At 33.8% G+C, this 18,955-nt stretch overlaps 1 protein-coding gene across 2 annotated transcripts in view; it reads right to left on the reverse strand.

Annotated features, from left to right (window-relative positions):
- Window positions 1-18,955, reverse strand: part of LOC128228555 (rap guanine nucleotide exchange factor 4-like) — an 89,977-nt gene that overhangs the window by 63,225 nt on the left and 7,797 nt on the right. Inside the window, exon 1 of one of the 2 annotated variants that reach the window (XM_052939955.1) lies at window positions 7,218-7,355. The exons of the other annotated variant lie outside the window; for it this stretch is intronic. Within the exon in view, the coding sequence (XP_052795915.1) occupies window positions 7,218-7,309 (92 nt within the window). The 5' untranslated portion in view covers window positions 7,310-7,355. Of the gene's footprint in view, window positions 1-7,217; window positions 7,356-18,955 lie in introns of those variants that run through there. 2 annotated transcript variants of the gene reach the window in all.

Below are 18,955 nucleotides of genomic sequence, written 5' to 3' on the forward strand. Positions count from 1 at the left end.
ATAGTCATAATTAACTTCTCAAATGCCCTTATAAACTAATACCGGTCGAGCGTAGACAGTGATTTATTTAAGCGGTTTTTCACACCTTATCAAAATTCCTTTCAACTGTCATTGCAAATCTTACAACTTGAGAAAATTTACACCAAGGAATTGTTTGTTTATTCTTGAACCGTGATAGGGGAAAAAGTGTGAAATTATTACCTCGAAGGAGTCTTAAGGTTTTGTGCATGATTTGTGTAATAAAACCGGCTTTTGTGCTTGACTCCTCGACTTATTTAGATTTCGATGCAGCGTCGGTATATTTTATATGAAAATAGAAGGAAAAATGTTGGGGACTATGGTTCGAACTTGAGGGACCGCCGGTTCACAAACAACCGCCTGTTCAAAGACCGCAGTTTTACTGTAATAATTTGCATAACTCTAATGAATATTAACCTAAGTAGCATTCTTAATCTTAGATATACAGAGATTGCATCCTTGACAACATTGGGGCAATTGCCACTTGGTTGATTATAATGTAGGTTTTACATGTCTATCATGCAAGACAAGGCAATATTTCATGTTACCTTTACCATGCAACATAATTATAAAAAATAAAAACGTCCAAGTCATAGGGCCGAATTTCAACAAGCAAATTCGTTTAATTGATATTCTCTGCCTGATTAGGCAAAGTTCATGGATTGGAAATGAAAAGAAGGTGGAATATTCCTATATTAACATGTAAATTATGGCTACAGAGAAATGGACCGTTATGAACTTTGGATATAAGTTTGAGTTTGTTTGGAATTACTAGTTTAGTATTTGAAATAAAACAAGAGTCGTCGTAAGACAGCATGCTCAACTACACCCCTTTGACTTAGAATACAATAACGATGTAATGATACCAAGTTTGGTCTCTTTATGTCAAACCTAACTAAAATTATTTGATACATAAGGTGACTTTGATGCTACTCTGCAACCAGCCCGCCCAAACAATGACGCAAGTCATTCAAATAACTTGATTTCCCATTACGAAAATGTGGTTAAGAATATACAAATATGCCTTTCAAAGGAAATTAAAAAAAAAAGAAAAAAAAAAAAGAAAAAAAAAGGGCCATAACTTGTATTTAGGCTTAAAACGGAGTTATGTTTCTTGTTGTAAGATGGTCGTTAATAATTTTGAATTTTATAAAGCCCATTTAATGAACAGTATAGAAGTTTTTTTTTATTAAAATCCCAACTTGCCCTTAACTTTTACTTGCCTAAAACTTTAACCTAAGTCAATCAGGGGCCATAACTTGCGTAACGTCATTAGGTGATGGTCCTGAACAATTAGGTGAAGTATTAAGTCAATTGAATGAAGGGTATAGAAGTTATTAAACAATATCCCAACCTGCCCTAAAACTTTAACCCAAGTTCCATAGTCAATCAGGGGCCATAATTTGTATAAAAGATAATATGGAGTTATCTAACCTTATTATGTGATGGCTCTGAACATCTGTGTGAAGTATTAAGTCAAATGAATGAATGCTATTGGAGTTTTAAGTGAAAATCCCAACTTGCCCTAAAACTTTAACCTGCCCTAAAACTTTAACCTAAGTCAATCAGGGGCCATAACTTGTATTTAGGATAATATGGAGTTATGTAATATCATTGTGTGAAGTATTAAGTCAATTGAACAAAGGATATAGAAGTTATTAATAAATATTCCAACTTACCCTAAAACTTTAACCCAAGTTCCATAGTCAATCAGGGGCCATAATCTGTGTAAAGAATAATATGGAGTTATCTAACCTCATCATGTGATGGCCCTGAACAACTGTGTGAAGTATTAAGTCAATTGAATGTAGGGTATTAGACTTATAAGTGAAAATACCAACTTGCCCTAAAACTTTAACCGGACGCCGACGCTGGGGCGAGTAGTATAGCCCACCTATTCTTCCAATAGTCGAGCTAAAAATTGTATGGTATATAGAGTAACATTTGTAATAGTTTCTATGAATTTGAATGTATTTCAAAGTGAAAGTTCAGATATGTCTGAATTTATAACAGTAAATAGTGGAAAATGACATTTCAAGGCACCTGTTGATCATGTTCACTGTGTGTTATTTTCAAGCGCATAGGAGCTTTATGTTGGTGATTATTGATTATAACCTATCATTATCCATTATAATGGAAATTGATGGAAGTAAATCATCATAAAATACATATATTTATTATCATGTGTTCAGTCATACATTTATGAACATAATCCGACCAATCACTACCATGAAATGGTTTAGGACAAGATTTGTGTAAGATTTGACCTAGTGACCTGATTTTTTAACACATGTGACCCAGTTTTCTAATTTTTTATCACATGTGACCCAGTTATAAAAATGTCAAAGAGTTCATCAAGGAAAACATTCTGATCAAGTTTCATGAATATTAGACCATACATATTGCCTCAAATGTGTTTCAAAGATTTTTCTAAGATTTGACCTATTTTTGACCCCATGTGCCCCACTTTTACAAGCTTTCCATATTCCATCAAGTGGTACATCATGACCAAGTTTGAACATAATCCGACCAATCATTTCCATTCTGGACAAAACAATCTAAGATTTGTCCTAGTGACTTAATTTTTGATCATATGTGACCCAGTTTTAAAAAAGTCCAAGGTTTCATCAAGGAAAACATTCTGATAAAGTTTTATTATCATTTGACCTTGTATAATGCCTCTAGTATGTTCCAAAGATTTTTTATAAATTTTGACCTATTGACCTAGTTTTTGACCCTATATGACCCACTTTTTTAAATGGTCCATATTTCATCAAGGGTTACATCATGATCAATTTTGAACATAACTTGACCAATCATTACAATGATATGGTTCCGGACAAGATTTTTCTAAGATTTGACCTAGTGACCTAATATTTGATCATTTGTGACCCAGTTTTATTTAGGACCAAGAGTTTACCAAGGAAAACATTCTGATTAAGTTTCATGCAACATTTGACCATGTATAATGCCTCTTGTATGTTCCAAAGAATTTTCTAAGATTAGACCTACTGACCTAGTTTTTGACCCCATGTAATCCACTTTTTTAAGTAGTCCATATTTCATCAAGGATTTTTCTAAGATTTGACCTAGTGACCTAATTTTTGATCATATGTGACCAAGTTTTATTCAAGACCAAGAGTTTATCAAGGAAAACATTCTGATTAAGTTTCATAAATATTTGACCATATAGTATGGTCCAAAGATTTTTCTATGATTTGACCTAGTGACCTAGTTTTTGACCCCATGTGACCCATTTTTGGGTCGAGATTTGATCAAGGGGAACAATCTGACCAGGTTTGAACATTTTCCGATCAATACTTACCAAGATATGGTACCGGACGGACGGACGGACAGACAGAATGACAGACGGACAACGCACAAAAACAATATCCCCCTCCCGTAACCTTCAGTTGGGCGAGGGATAACAAAGATCTTATAACTTTCCGTGAGTAAAATTCGAGTGTCTTGATTGGACTGTAAAATAACTGTCCAATAGACTGAATGGAATCACTGAGGCATATCTTAAATGCCACTGTGGCTATTTTTCAGCATATAATTGGCAAATATCCAATCAACCAGTTTGGGTAAAACTCCCCCTTTGGCCTCAAAATTATATTTCAGTCACACTCCATAATGCAGCCATAACAGGGGGCTGGCAGACCTATAAACTCAACAACAACATCAAGATGAGTTGATGCTGACCATTATCACCAGCTTACTGTTCATTAAATAGTGAATAAAAAGGAAAACATTTATGAAGAAACTAACGAGACCGTGATAGTTTTATCTCTCATAACTAACTATATTTGCATCTTTACATGGTCATAGAAAAGGTACCAGATTTGTATTCCATCGTAAATCATCAGTATATTGCTAAGAGAATGACATATAAACACCATTAAAGGCTGAAATATTAGATGGAACTGATACTTTCTTGTATTGTTTCTAAGTATCTTCATGATTTGCACTGCATATAAAAGGAATAAAAAATGTCTGGAAAGCAACAGCTTGCAACAAATATAATAAAAGAAAATTTGTCTGATGTAACAAAATATTATTTTTTCTGCAATGATTTCTCTTGATAGAAATAAATCTGACAATTGGTTACAAATTGTATGCAGTAAAAAGGCTTTCTTTTCAGCATTTTATGAACAATGTAATAAAACACTAGATCTATATACTTTTTATAGTTTAAAAATATCTATACCAGACACTATGGCAATGACTTAAAAACTTACATGTTCCATTTTCAAGACCAGATTTCTTTTCAGTATTTTATGAACAAAGTAATAAAACACTAGATCTATATACTTTTTATAGTTTAAAAATATCTATACCAGACACTATGGCAATGACTTAAAAACTTACATGTTCCATTTTCAAGACCAGATTTGCCCTCAGAGATAAATTTAATGACACCCTAGTCTCTCTTAAATGCAAAAGTGTGCAATTGATTTCCACTAGGGTGTTATATTCTAATATCATTTTTTCTGGGATAGCTGTTTAACCTCAAGTTTTTTACCCAGATATTAGACAAATGGCAAAAAAGTGTGTAGATCAATCATATAACTGTATTTAATGTATTATAATGTCAAAATAATAAAGAAAATGAAATGATTTGATTGGCTTAATTATAGTTAAGTCGAGAAGTCTATGAGATTGAAAATGAAATTTTTTGAGTGCTTTAAATAGTTTCTGTGAAAACAAATCAAATGTAATATTTAACTGCAAAATATTTAATTATTTTTAACAAGCAAAACAATTATGAAGTAACTGGGCCAAAGCATTGTTCAGTTATTCAGCTGAATTGTTATATCAACTCAAGGTCACAGTGACCTTGACCTTTGACCTACTTATCCCAAAATCTTTAGGGGTCATCTACTAGTCATGACCAACTGGCATACAAAGTATGAAGATTCTGGATACAAGACAGTGTTCTTTGTATATTATTGGAAACTGTTTTTGCCCACATGGTAACTGACACCTTGACCTTTGACCTACTGATCCCCAAATCAAAAGGGGACATTAACTAGTCATGTCAAACTAGCATATCAAGTATGAAGATCCTGTTACCTAAAACATTTTTCATTTTACAGTCACCGCGACATTGACCTTTGACCTACTGATCCCAAAATCAATAGGGGTCATCTACTAGTCATGAGCAACTTGCATAGTAGAGTACAAAATTTCTGGGTCCAAGCGTTCTTTAGTAATTCAATGCGAAACCGTTTTTTTCACCTCAAGGTCATCCTGACCTTTTGACCATCAGATCCCAAAATCAATACAGGTCATCAGCTAGCCATGACCAAGTGGCATACCCAGTATAAAGATCGTAGATGCAAGTGTTCTTAAGTTATTGAGTGGAAACCTTTTTCACCTCAAGGTAACTGTGACCTTGATCTGTTACCTACTGATATCAAAATCAATCGGGGTCATCTACTAGTCATGACCAACAAATCAATTGTGGTCATCTACTAGTCATGACCAACTTGCACACAAAGTATTAAGTTCCTGGATGCAAGTGTCTTTAGTTATCGAGTGGAATCTGTTGTTCAGCTTTAGGTAAACGCCAACTTATCATTTTTCACCTAAAGGTCACAGCGACCTTGACCTTTGACCCGCTGATCTCAAAATAAAAAGGGATTATATTCTCGTCGTGACCAACTTGCATACCAAGTATGAAGTTCCTGAACTCAAAGAATCTTCAGTTATCGACCGGGAACCGTTTTTTCACCTCGAAGTCACTGTGAACTTGACCTTTGACCTTCTGATCTCAAAATTAATCATTACTTGGGGGAGACATAATACATGTATGTTATTGATATGCATGTTTCCACTATTTCACGTATTTATTCCCATGAAATTGTAATTTTTCGTCAAACCACGAAATTTCATGCCAACAAATATACATGATTTCACAATATATGTGCTTGTAAACTTTGATCATCACGGACACACATTCTGGCTGTCTTCGATCCTAATTGGCTGATACAAAAATTGTTTGAAACTCCTGAAACCCCTCTGTCTGTCAGACAAAACCATTGCAATAGCAGGGAAAAGGTGTATTGTCAAAATTGATCATTGTTTTGCTAAGTCCTTGCCCAGATTAAATCCTGTTGGCAAAATTAACATGTGTCAGTTATTAGCGTTGCCAGTGGAAGGCACGTTGGGCCCAACAAGCCAAAAAGACCTGGCAGAAACCCTGGTGTGGAGTCAATCAGCAGGCTCTAGATGTTTTGCTACATTTGAAATTAACTTGATGGATTTAAGCGGAGTTCACACCACAATCATTCAATGCTTCAAAACCTTGAAATGCTAAAATTATTGGAATACAGAAGTCTGTGGAATGAATCAATTTGGGCATCCATACTGAAGCGGTTGATTATACTGTTACCCAGTTCAACAGAATTAAAAAGGCGCCAAAATTCAACCATCATAAGCTCCACACAAAATAAGATGGCCAATCAAAATGCAAAATCAAAGTCAATAAGATTTTACTTAATATCTTATAACTATTAATTTATGTCTTCTACAAAAAAATGAGATTTAAAAAACTGTTATTAACAAAGTGTGCAATCTTTTCGCTGTGGTTTTCGACTTCAATTTATCAAATGCCCTATTGTGTTATGCTATTGCTTTAAAGGAGCTAGACACCAGATGGTTTAAATACAGTATTTCTTCAAAACAAGCCTAGAATTGTCAGTGTGACCTAGTAGGAGGCCGATACTACATCACTTTACATGGTTAAAATAACGATCGCAACACTCATGTTGCTGTCTCATCTGTTTTGCCCTGTTTAAAATAGCACAGTTTAAATCATATCTGTTAATGAGTACAAATTTATTTACTGACGCTTGTTTTAAAGTAACTGGGATTTACATGGTAGACATCCCTAGTATTTTGAATTGGATAAAGCCCAAAACTGCAGAAGATGTATGTATCGTAAGCGATGTGATACATCAGTAAGTAATAACTAATGCCTAGTACACAACGATCTCAATTTTATGTAACTTTTTTACATTTTCCTTTTTTTCTTACAAGTGTATAGCCCCTTTAAAACATGAATTACCAATAGGGAAAATGAAATTATTTATCTGGGTGCCAGTCAACATTCAATACTCAACAAAACAGAAAGGCTAACATCATATAAACAATATTAACATCATATAAGGTAATAAGACAACATCAATAGTCACCTTTTGTAGCATGCGTCGAGTACATGTGAATCCATGACGACGGAAGACGAAGACGGGTGAGAAGATGGGTGAAGAACCTCTCGCCCCATCATTACACACTCGGTTTAAATGCTTACTCAAAACATGTAGTGTCTTCTACCCATGTAATAATTCTCTTACTCACTCTTCATTTGAAGGCAAATTCCATGTGTTTGTCTTCTATGTGAGGACTAGTTATAACTGTAACACTTGCAAAGTTTCTGTCTTTACTAAGTTTCTGTCCTGGTACATTCACACTTCCAACACCTATTCCAAATGTTTTATTAACTTAATTCACCTAAATGTACGAGAGGTTGTTAATGCAAAGTTCCCAGACTGCCACAATAAAACAAACAAAGCTTGTTATGTTTCAATGAAACTTTATACAAATGTTAATAACAAGAGATGTTTGTCAAACATTATGTCCTGCCCCTGTGCGCCATGTTGTCAGGATTATTCGGACAATTAAATGAAATATGCATGGACCAAAATGACAGCAAATTTGTCTTTTACATTGGATGCCTTTGAGGCATTTTTATGAATATTAGTTTTGACCATGACCTTTAACTCTTTGACCTCAAAATCCATAGGAATCATCAACTGGTCAACCAATTCCTATATGTCAAGTTTTAGGGCCATAGGTGTAAGCATTGTCAAGTAATCACACAGACAAGATTTTTGTGTTCAAGGTCACTCTGATCTTGACCTTTGACCCCTAAAATCAAAAGGGGTCATTGACAGGTCAGGCCCAACCCCTGTGTTAAGTTTGAGGGCCATAAGTACAGGCATTGTCAAGTTATCACTCAAACAACATTTTCGCATTCAAGGTCACTGTGACCTTGACCTTTGCCCAAATGACCCCCAAAATCAATAGGGGTCATCTACTGGACAGGCCGAACCAGCAAATCAAGTTAGAGGGCCATGGGTGCCAGCATTGTCGAGTTATCACTCTGATAACCTTTTATTATTCAAGGTCACTGAGACCTTGACCTTTGATCTAATGACCCCTTAATTTGATACTGGTCAGTCCCAGCTTCCATGTCAAATTTGATGACCAGGCATTGTTGGCCATGGGTGCCAGCATTGTCGAGTTATCACTCTGATAACCTTTTACCATTAAAGGTCATTGTGACCTTGACCTTTGCCCAGATGACCCCTATAATCAATAGGGGTCATTTACTAGTCAGGCCCAACCTTCATGTCATGTTTGATGACCATTCATCCAGGAATTGTTGAGTTATCACTCGGACAAACTTTGGTCTGCTGACGGACCAACCAACCGACATGTCTAAAGCAATATACCCCTGGTCTTCGAAGGGGGGCATAATTATGCAGCTTTTATTGCATGTATTTTGTTCAATGTTGCAATACCAGAAAACCTAAAACTATTGTATTTTCTGAAGCAAAAACATGTTTTAAGTACTACGTGACTTCTTGCTATTTCTTTTTAAATTACCATCCCTTTTACGTATATTACAAATTATTGGAAAAGCTTTGAAGAATAATGTGATGCATTAAAACAAAGTGGTGTAATTTGAAGTGACTTCAAAATTGTCAAAGACGTCAGTTTGCAGATAGTTATTTGGCAGCAAAAGTTTCTAAGTTTAAATGAAGATTAATTTTACATTCCCATCTGTTAAATTGGTAGTGTTCGAAATTATATTTTGACCAATTGGATTGCAGTATTTTTTAAACCTGTCATACATTAAACTTGTAAGACACAAGAATCTTTATTTAAAGTTGGGTTGAATTAATAACAAGAGACATAGCTCTATGAGATCATTTCCAACATGGGATATTTTACTTGGGAAACCATAAAAAAAGGTGTGTTTTGGTATATGCATACTAATAGCCCTTAAACCAGCTTAGTGTTTGAGATTTCATTTTGTCTCCTTGCTGTTTAAATCCAACTGATACCCCTTTAAATCAATTAAAAAATTTATATAAAGTGAAGTCAGTTTCCACACATTTCTGAAAGGGTGTACTGTACATGTGTACACTAAATGCAATATGTTAAGCCCTCTACACAGTCTGGAAAATACACACTAATAGCATTATACACACGATCCTGTGAGCATATCAATAAAACTGCTCTGTCACTCAACATGCCTTAATGCGTGTCTGTTCTCAGTCCTGTTTTTGTAATTATTCCACATACAATCCTCTGCTTCTGCACAATTATTCCATTAATGACAAGGCCCCACTTAAGTGTAACTAGCTTAAGTAGCTCATTTCATTAAGCCAATTGCCGTACTTAATCTAAATGTTTTACTAAATTAAATCTAGGTTATCGTGATTATCTTAAAGAAAATTTCCTTTTTATGGTCCAAATCCTCCTAAGAATGTAAATATTTCATGAATTGTTTCAAAACTATAAAGTGAAATTTGCTTTAAATCCTGTTTTAAAACACTTAAAATGCTTCGAGAAATCGCGGCTTGTTTCTGTAATTATTCCACATTCAATACGTTGCTCTTTACTTTTCTTCCAAATGAACAGACAATTTTAACCACAAATTATTTGATATCTCCTCTTTCGCCTTCTTCCATTAATATTTGAATTTCTTTTATACATTATATTCTAGAACAAAATAAATGAATCGTTGACTGCATTTTAAAGAGTTCACTCAATAATATTGTATAGCGAAAACGCCCACTATTTCTATTTTAACATTTTGATTATAAAAAGTCATGCCTTCATACAAAACAATGCAAAAGCTTCTGGGAGATAGCTATTATCAGATTTTATAACAGGATTAACTTTTTAAAGTCAGACATCTCAAACGTCTCTTTATGAAACGCCTACTGCATGTATAACTTCAAATGCCCACAGATGAAATATATATCTTTTTTTTCTTGAAATTTGAGTTTTCAAGAATGACATTTAAATACAGTGTAATTTTATAAATAAAAATTGAGCAGATTTAAAAAAAAAATATATGGAAGTTAAGAAGTAATTTTCCTCATAATTATATTCGAGATTGATTCATTGAGTCTCCAAAAATTAAAGAAAAATTGCATATGAAATATAGAGAGTTCATGATATTATTTTAATGAAATATAACTTAATTAAGCAAAGCTGTATAATGCTAATTTTAGAAACAAAATTATTAACACCATTTTTAATAATTCCTTGTCTAACAGAATTTATAGAAAAACAAAAATAATTAAAAAATAATTAATTGCATATTTTTTTTCCAGCTGTTAAAAGAACAAAAAAAAATAAAAAATATAAAAGGCCTTATTTAATTATAAAAATATTCATCCATTTTTTTTTTTAATAACTTATGAGCATTTTCTAATCAAACAAATTATCTGTCCTAACTTATAAATGTCATTATATTCCCTTGATAGTAATTCCTAAAATACACCTTATTGATTTCATAATAAAACATGATTTATTGCAAAGATATTGATTAAAAATATAATAACAGCATCCAATATATTATCCTTACCCACTGTATTATCCATACCAACTAAGAAAAAAAAAATTCAATGAAACACGAAAAATTAATAAAATTAAATGCAAAAAAATAAATATATAATTGAGCGCAAAATATTTAACATCCAAATTAAATGTGAACAAAAAATAGTATCCATAAAACCAACACAAACAATACTCGGTATTACCGAAACATGTATGACAGTGTTTTTACATAACATCAAATCCAATTTACAGTCTCTAACACACCTTATAGGCAAACCATTTAGCAGGATATTGACTGTTCAGCAATAGATATCGGCCAATTAGCACAGCACAGGCCATCCCTTGGCTCCGGGTACATTAAAGGTACACGCTGTCATAATTGGGCCAAAAAAATAAATAGTTGTTGTATAATCCAGACCTTAAATATTTTAAATACATCTTGTTGTTTTATATATTGTATTTGAAATTTGTATTTATTTAATGAACTATGTATATTTTTTTATTTATGTACAAATCGAAAAAAAATACTTTTGTCTTTATTCAATATCAGGAATTCATTTAATAATTTTCTACATGACCATTTAAATATTGTGATACCCATGATTATAATTCATTACAATTCCAGTCACTTATTAGAGTTTATTTTTTGGTTTCCTTAACGCTCAAGTTCATAGGCAGCGCTTAGTTTCTTAATGTTCAGCACAAAATGACTATCGAAGGCCTCTTTACTTGCCAGTGGCAAGCAAGACCTACTAAATAACTGATTTATAATAAAACCAATTTCTAACTAAATAAAAATTTGGAGGTTATTTATAACTTTATAGAAATTTGATGGTTTGATATCTGCTTAATTGAGTTTTGGTTGTCTGTCAGATCTTCTAATTCTGTCTGGTGATCACTTTAGTAGAGGCAAGGATAGTCCTGAACACAAAATACAACCAAATAAGGTTGTGTGTAAGCTTTTATGCTTGCACTCGGGCCTTGCCCATTCCAGGAGTCCTCTGATAGGATTGTTAATCATTTTAGGTTTCTGGAGCAAAGTGCACTGACAGAATTTAACTCTGGTTAGAGCTACCCTGGTTCTTTAATGTGCACCAGTGTATAGCACTGTAACACGGGACCCCCATTTAACGTCCTTCCCAGAAGACGATAAGAATTTTTCAACCCGTGACCCCTGGACTGACAGTCATGTACAATTTATACAGCTCCAATATTTCAGAAAATGATTTTTTTATTCCAATGAGCTTTACATGAATGTGAGAGAGAAACATAGTTTTTCTATTTATCAGGACACTGGTTCGATCCCGGCTTTGAGCTTCATCAATGATTTATACAGGTTATCACACAGTCATTGTACATGGTTCTTTATAACATACATACTGTTCATATGTCCATTGTCATAAAAGCTCCTCAGAGACTATGTAAGTTATTCAACTGTCATATGTTAATTAAGTCTTATATTTTGGTCATTCCCATTTAGCTTAATAACAGATATAATAAAATTGGAAATGAAATGGCAACTCTAGATCTCCTGCTGTAACCCAAATGATCAACTGTCCCTTGAAGAGATCTGTTACCTAGAGAAGTCCCCTGTGGCATATTTGACCTGGCCCTGTGAAACATCAATCATATTTTCATAGCAGCAATATCATCGCCATGGATACTAAACTGTGATAAATAGATGTTACATAAAGTAATAATTGAGTTCCAATTTTTTAGTAAGCGCAATTTACATTTGCAGTATGTTACGCAGCTATGACACACTGGTGTAAAAAATTAACTTCTTCCTACAGTATTATTTTACATTCAAAGTTATGTACCCATTCTCTATTTCATAATCTGAAGAGATTTTTGTCTGACATTTCAGTGGTTTCAGAAATGGCCATTTGTATTGTCCTTTATTGTTATTTTTTTCAATCCTTTTATGAATTAAAAATGTTAAATACACTGTTTCAATTTTTTTTTCAAAACCATCATCTCTGGAAAATAATCCTCAGTGTATTGCATTTCTAGATTTATATTTTTTAATGATTTTGTTGTTCAAACTTTCCTATTTCTGACATTGTAATATCCATAAAAATGCTATATATATATATTCTTTAACTAAATCAAGTTTATATAAAGACTTTTTGTTATTAACACTATCCAGACCTTGACAGTGTCATGGACACTACATCAAGGTTTTGCATCAGCGTTGAGATTTAACTAAAAACAGAAAGATCTTAATATTCTAGTGAGATGAAAAGCCCAAGATGTTCTTTAAACCCAGAAAAAATATTTATTATGAATTGATTAATAGAGTAACATATGGATATATATAAATGATTGGTTACGGACACTACGACTGTTGGTGATGTTAAAACAAGATGGACAATTTATGATTATAATTATCTATTGTGTATACATTATCTATATTTTTCTTTTGAACAAAATCTTAAAGGTTAAGTTATTATTAAAATAGCTAAATTTAAATCAAAACCATGACTTTTATCATATTATTATTGTTCTTGAAAAGTTAATATACCAATAAAAATAGAAAGTGTATGACAAACCTAATTGCCTCTCCTCAATTTCTTGTACTTTCTGAAACACTCAATTTATAATCACAACTTCAGAATCATTTTAAAGCCAAATTAATTCCATACTTAGACATAGTCCATCTAGTCCATGGAGTTCATTTAAACTTGTCTATGGATATTCGTCAATAGATATGTATTTTTATATTAAAATACCTTCTTCTTTTTTTAAGCACAACAGTGTTATGCTGAACAATGCTTTCTTTTTGAAAGTATTATCCAAGCATATTGAAACAGATAATTGATTTTGGGAAGCAATATTCAATTAAATTAGTTAGAAATTCACATGGGCTTATGATTAAAATCAATTTTAACAACAATTAAATGCATAGAAACTTGTAATATACTTCTGTATAATGCACCAGTCAATTGTAACCATGCCCCCCCCCCCCCCCCCCCAGGTCCGGGTAAGTGGGGACTTTGATTTTCGGTTCAGCAAAGCCCGGGTAAAATTGCCCGCCCTGCGGATATGAACTGATGGTAAAATCCCCGCCAAATGCCCCGCACCCCAGGGACTCTAGGTAAGGCCCATTCCCCGCTATTTTTGGTGCAAAGACAAAACCACCGCATTCACCCAGCACTGCGGGGCCACCTGGAAGGTAAAAACACAGCCCGTTTCCCCGGCTATCCCTGGTATAACCACAGACCTGGGGGGACCATGGTTACAATTGACTGGTGCATAACATGGAAAACAATAAACAAGTCAAAATACTGTGAAAATTGTGATGGTATAATATCATATTGTACCAGAAGCTCAAACTCAGTAGAAAAATATTCTTGAAATAATTTCAACACAAAGTTATATTTTGTCTAAAATGTTATGTTGTCAAATTTCCTTAAAGAAGAGAGCATTCATTCTACTGATGCCTATTATTTTGTTAGTATAATAGGATAATGTCTATATATTTGAATTTTCACTCCAAAGGTTTCCTGAAATTTTTCTAGGTCATTTTCATTTTTTATTGAAAGAATACTTTTTACCATAAAGTTTCAGCAGGTACAAGTAAGGGTTAAAGCATCCATAACCTGAGTGTTTGAGATTATAGCAAGCATATTAGTGCTATCCTATAATTTCAATTTGAAGGGTTGCAGGTTACACACATAAATGTTTTATACCCTGTTGTCAAGAAAAAAAAATACCTAGCTTGTATTATGTGAATTAAAGCTTTGTTATTTATCGGCACAGCAGTTATTGAACAGTTAAGCTCCGCCTCCTGAATAATGTTACTGTTCCAAAATTGGAATTAATGTGTTATAGAAAAAACCCAAAATAAACTCCAACATTGTACATAATTATATCACGTAACTGTGTATTCAAATGTACTTCAAGCCGATCTAAAAAAAATCACAAAATTTGTACCAAATCAAAATAACTAAATCATGATCCCAAATCTCTTCAGAAGTCACTTGGGTAGAATAACAATTTCCATCTTTTAAATTAAAACATTTCTTCACTTAAAAGATACTCCAGCAAGTGAAAACTATTGATTGCATCCAATTGATAAATAATTGTTCAAACAACTTTCATATTCTTATAATAATTATAAATATCCACTAATTTGAACACATTGCAGTAAAGAACCATCCTCTATCACAGTCTCTACAAATGATCATAGACAAATGTTTTGCCTATACCAGTATTGTTACAAATAGTGAAACTACTGCTCTCAATTCTCACGAATAGTGGAACCATTTCCCTAAATCTATAACTAATTGAAAAGAAAACTGACAATTGCCATTCAATGATATTAACACCTTCAGCTATGACCTATTTGCTATGTATTTAAGGCTAAGGTCAATTGGAATGAAATTATAATGGTTGAGATGGAGCCTTGACATTTAATTAGAGGTAAGAACCCACCAACTCCATCAAGGATTTTCTCAATTTTCTCTCTCTTTTAAACCTAATCATCACCCATATCAATTTTTGCATAGGCCGACAGTGTATGAGGTATGTCTCTTAGCCTTTGCTGACAATCTGAATAAAACAAAATATAATATCACACATTTGACAAACATATTACCATGTTATACAGTCCATTATTGAACAGATTGCAAAGTTTCATGACTTTACTCCAATAACTGTGAATTTTACAGCACAGCTTTTGTGTGTGACCTTGTACCTATGGTCCCCAGCCTTTTGTGTTTAACATTTCAGCTTAGAATGGTCTTGACCTTGAGACATTGTAGTTATGGACCAGGCCTTTGTGGGTGACATAATGTAGCTACATGTATGAACATAGTCCAAATAATTGTACGTTGACAGATTTTTTTTACGATTTTTTTTATATGGCAAATCCTTCACATACAATCTGTTTTGTACCAAAAGTAAAAGTGGGTAGTTATTCCGATCGGGATTCCGGGTTAAAGCATATTGCGTCAATAAAATATCATAAAAACAAGAAATATTACCAGATAATGTTATTTTGTATTAGTTCTATACACAAAAAATAAACATCCAACGAAGTGGCCGGAGATGGCCGAGTTGTTACGATTGGCATAATTGTTGTCTGTGACAGTCAAGTTTCGTTTCATTGGAAAGGTAAATCCTGTGTTTTAATGCATATAAAGCTTGTTTTGTGCAAAATATCTTTGCGCTTACATGGTAAAATATGAATATAAATCATTATTATCTATTTCAAACATAGAATACTTCTCTAAATACAATTACAATATTCCCCCCCTCCCCGTTTTTGCACAAACCCGTTTAAAAGTTAGGGATTAGAAAAATCCCATATAACACATCTATTATTGTAGACTAGCTATGAACCTTGCCTTTGTGTGTGACATATGGTATATTACTTGGCATTTGTGTGTAACACAATAGCTATCAACCTAGCCTTTATGTGACCTTGTGTCTTGAAATTGACCTGGTCTTTTAGGCTTTCTGCAGCTTTGGACTTGGCCTCTGTAACTGACCTTATAGCTATGAACCTTGCCTTCGTGTGTGACCCAGTAGGTATGAACCTGACCTTTGTCGATGACCATATACATGTAGCTATGGACTTGGCCTTTGGATGTGACCTAGTAAAGTACAAACCTGGCCTTTGTGGGTGACCTTGTAGCTATGGACTTGGCCTTTGGATGTGACCTAGTAGGTACAGACATGGCCTTTGTTGATGAACATATAGCTATGGACTTGGCCTTTGTGTGTGACCTAGTAGGTACAAATTTGGCCTTTGTGAGTGACCTTGTAGGTATGGACTTGGGCTTTGCAGATGACCTTAAAGCTATGAATTTAGCCTTCATATGTGACACTGTAGTTATGAGCTATGGATTTAGTCTTAGTAGGTTGCCCTGTAGCTATGTTCTAAATGGCCTTTATGGGTTGCCTTGACCTTACAATGAGAATCTATCTGGCCATTAAAATAATTGTGACATTGAAGCTTTGAGCCTGGCCTTTAAAGGTGACCATGTATTTTATAATGGACTTGGCCTTTGTGTGTGACCTTGTAGCCATGGTTGAGCCTTTGAGTGTGACCTTGTATTCATTGAAATGGCCTTTGTGTGACATAGTAGCTATGGACCTGATCTTTGTGTATGACCTTGTAGCTATATAGACTACGGCCTTTGTATGTGATCTTGTAGCTATATGGACTTGGCCTTTGTATGTGACCTTGTAGCTAAGGCTTGCCCTTTGTGTGTGACCTTGTAGCTATTAGTCTGACCTTTGTGTGTGACCTTGTAGCTATTGACCTGATCTTTGTGTGTGACTTTGTAGCTATTGGCCTAACCTTTGTGTGTGACCTTGTAGTTATGGACATGGCCTGCATGTGTGACATTGTAGCTAAGGACTTGCCCTTTGTGTTTAACCTTGTAGCTATTGACCTCACTTTGTGTGTGATCGTGTAGCTTAGTGTAATGGACAAATACTTCATGTGTGACATTGTAGCTTATAATGGACATGGTCTTTGTATGTGACACTGTAGTTACGGACACAGTTTTTGTGTGCAACCTTGTTGCAATATGGACCTGACTTTTGTGAGTGAACTTCGAGCTATAAATCTGGTCTTTGTATGTGTATGATAGCTTTGGACCGAGCCTAAACCACTTTGCAGCTTTAATGAATGACCTAGCCAAGTTTTCAACAAAAAATGCTATTGGTTAAGCTGACTTATCATGCACATTTAAAATTCTCTTTTGGATTGTATGTATTGAGTGCCTCCCAATCAGTCCACCCTCCCACCACTGTATATCAACTGTACAGGAACTTCAATCACTATCACAACTTAGAGTCATAATTAAACAGCTAGACACCAGATGGTCCAAAAATTGTGAAATATGTTATTTCCACAAAACAAGCTTAGAATTGTCAATAGGAGCAAGTATGAGGCAGATAATACATCATTTTACATTATCAAAAAAATATTGTGTCGCTGTCTCAGCTGAGTTTATCCATATAAAAATGGCTCATAATGGTTTCCCAGTTTATGGTGTGCTTATTTAGCATGTAAAAGGCAAGTGATTAGTACAGATATATATACAGACACTATTTTTAAATTTACTAAGATTTATGTGATAGACAAACCCAGTATATTTCGATTTGGAAAAGTACTTTAAAACTGTGAGAAATAATGTCTCGTATGCCATGTGATACATCAGTTAGTAAGATTCAATGCTTTGTACACAAAGATATCAATTTTATGTAAGTTTTTGTCTTACAATTTTATCAGGTTTATATAGGTTTAAAACCTATACATACATACATACATAAAAATCAAAGGGACATAATTCAATGAAGAGCTATATATCTAAACTAAAAACAGACAAAAAAATAACAACAAAGGCTGATAAATTAAAATTAATTGAGAGTAAAATTATTGTGAATATTAAAAAGGGCTTCAAATATGATTTAAATAATGTAGGGTATGATCAATATTTTATATTTTTAAAACCATAAACAAAATTTATGCAGTCTGCCATCTAAATAAATCTGATCACATTTACGCCCCACAACAGGTTCCTGCTTATTATGACAAATATTTCTGTCAAGAATCAAGAAGAGGCATCATAATGTGTTGAAGTAGTTTGTTCAACAAAATTATAATCCAATATGGCTGCCAGTCAGCCATCTTGAATGCGATTGCAGTTGGGTTTTTTGAAACGCACATCTATTCAAATGTTGAGTCACTGTGACTGCTGGGATTGAGAAAGAAACCCATGTGACATTTGGGAGATTACCTTCAGACATTATTTACCTTTATGCAGTATATGTAAACTAGAATTCCACAAATCCAATATATTGCCTGTTGGGAGTGCCTTCATTGTCAAAACAAATTAAGTTGCATTATACGTGCCATGGCAATGCCGACATTTTCACATAAATTCAATGGCTTTTTATAATAATCTATAAAAAGAAAAATACCACTTAAGTGAAGTGGGTGATGTTGCTCACCATATTTAAAATGAACAATTTCCTAAATCTACTGAAATTTGGTCAGGATAAAGTTCTACTAAGGCATGCTCTCATCAATTTTGTAAGGATTTTTACCTTTCCGACGAGGGTTAGCGCAAAAATGCACTAATTATAATAAGGCATCCCAATTTCCTTCATTTCTAATTTAAAGGGACTGTGTCACAGATTGGCACCAAAAACCTGCGTCGCCAAAATTGAAGTCCAGCGTCTTATTCACTGAGCTACAAAGGCTTACAATGTATACTAATCGGGTGACATAATTAAGCCATACACCTACCTCAGTAATATCACGTGATAACACCAA

The sequence above is a fragment of the Mya arenaria genome, chromosome 1, assembly GCF_026914265.1.
Source record: "Mya arenaria isolate MELC-2E11 chromosome 1, ASM2691426v1".
NCBI lineage: Eukaryota > Metazoa > Mollusca > Bivalvia > Myida > Myidae > Mya > Mya arenaria.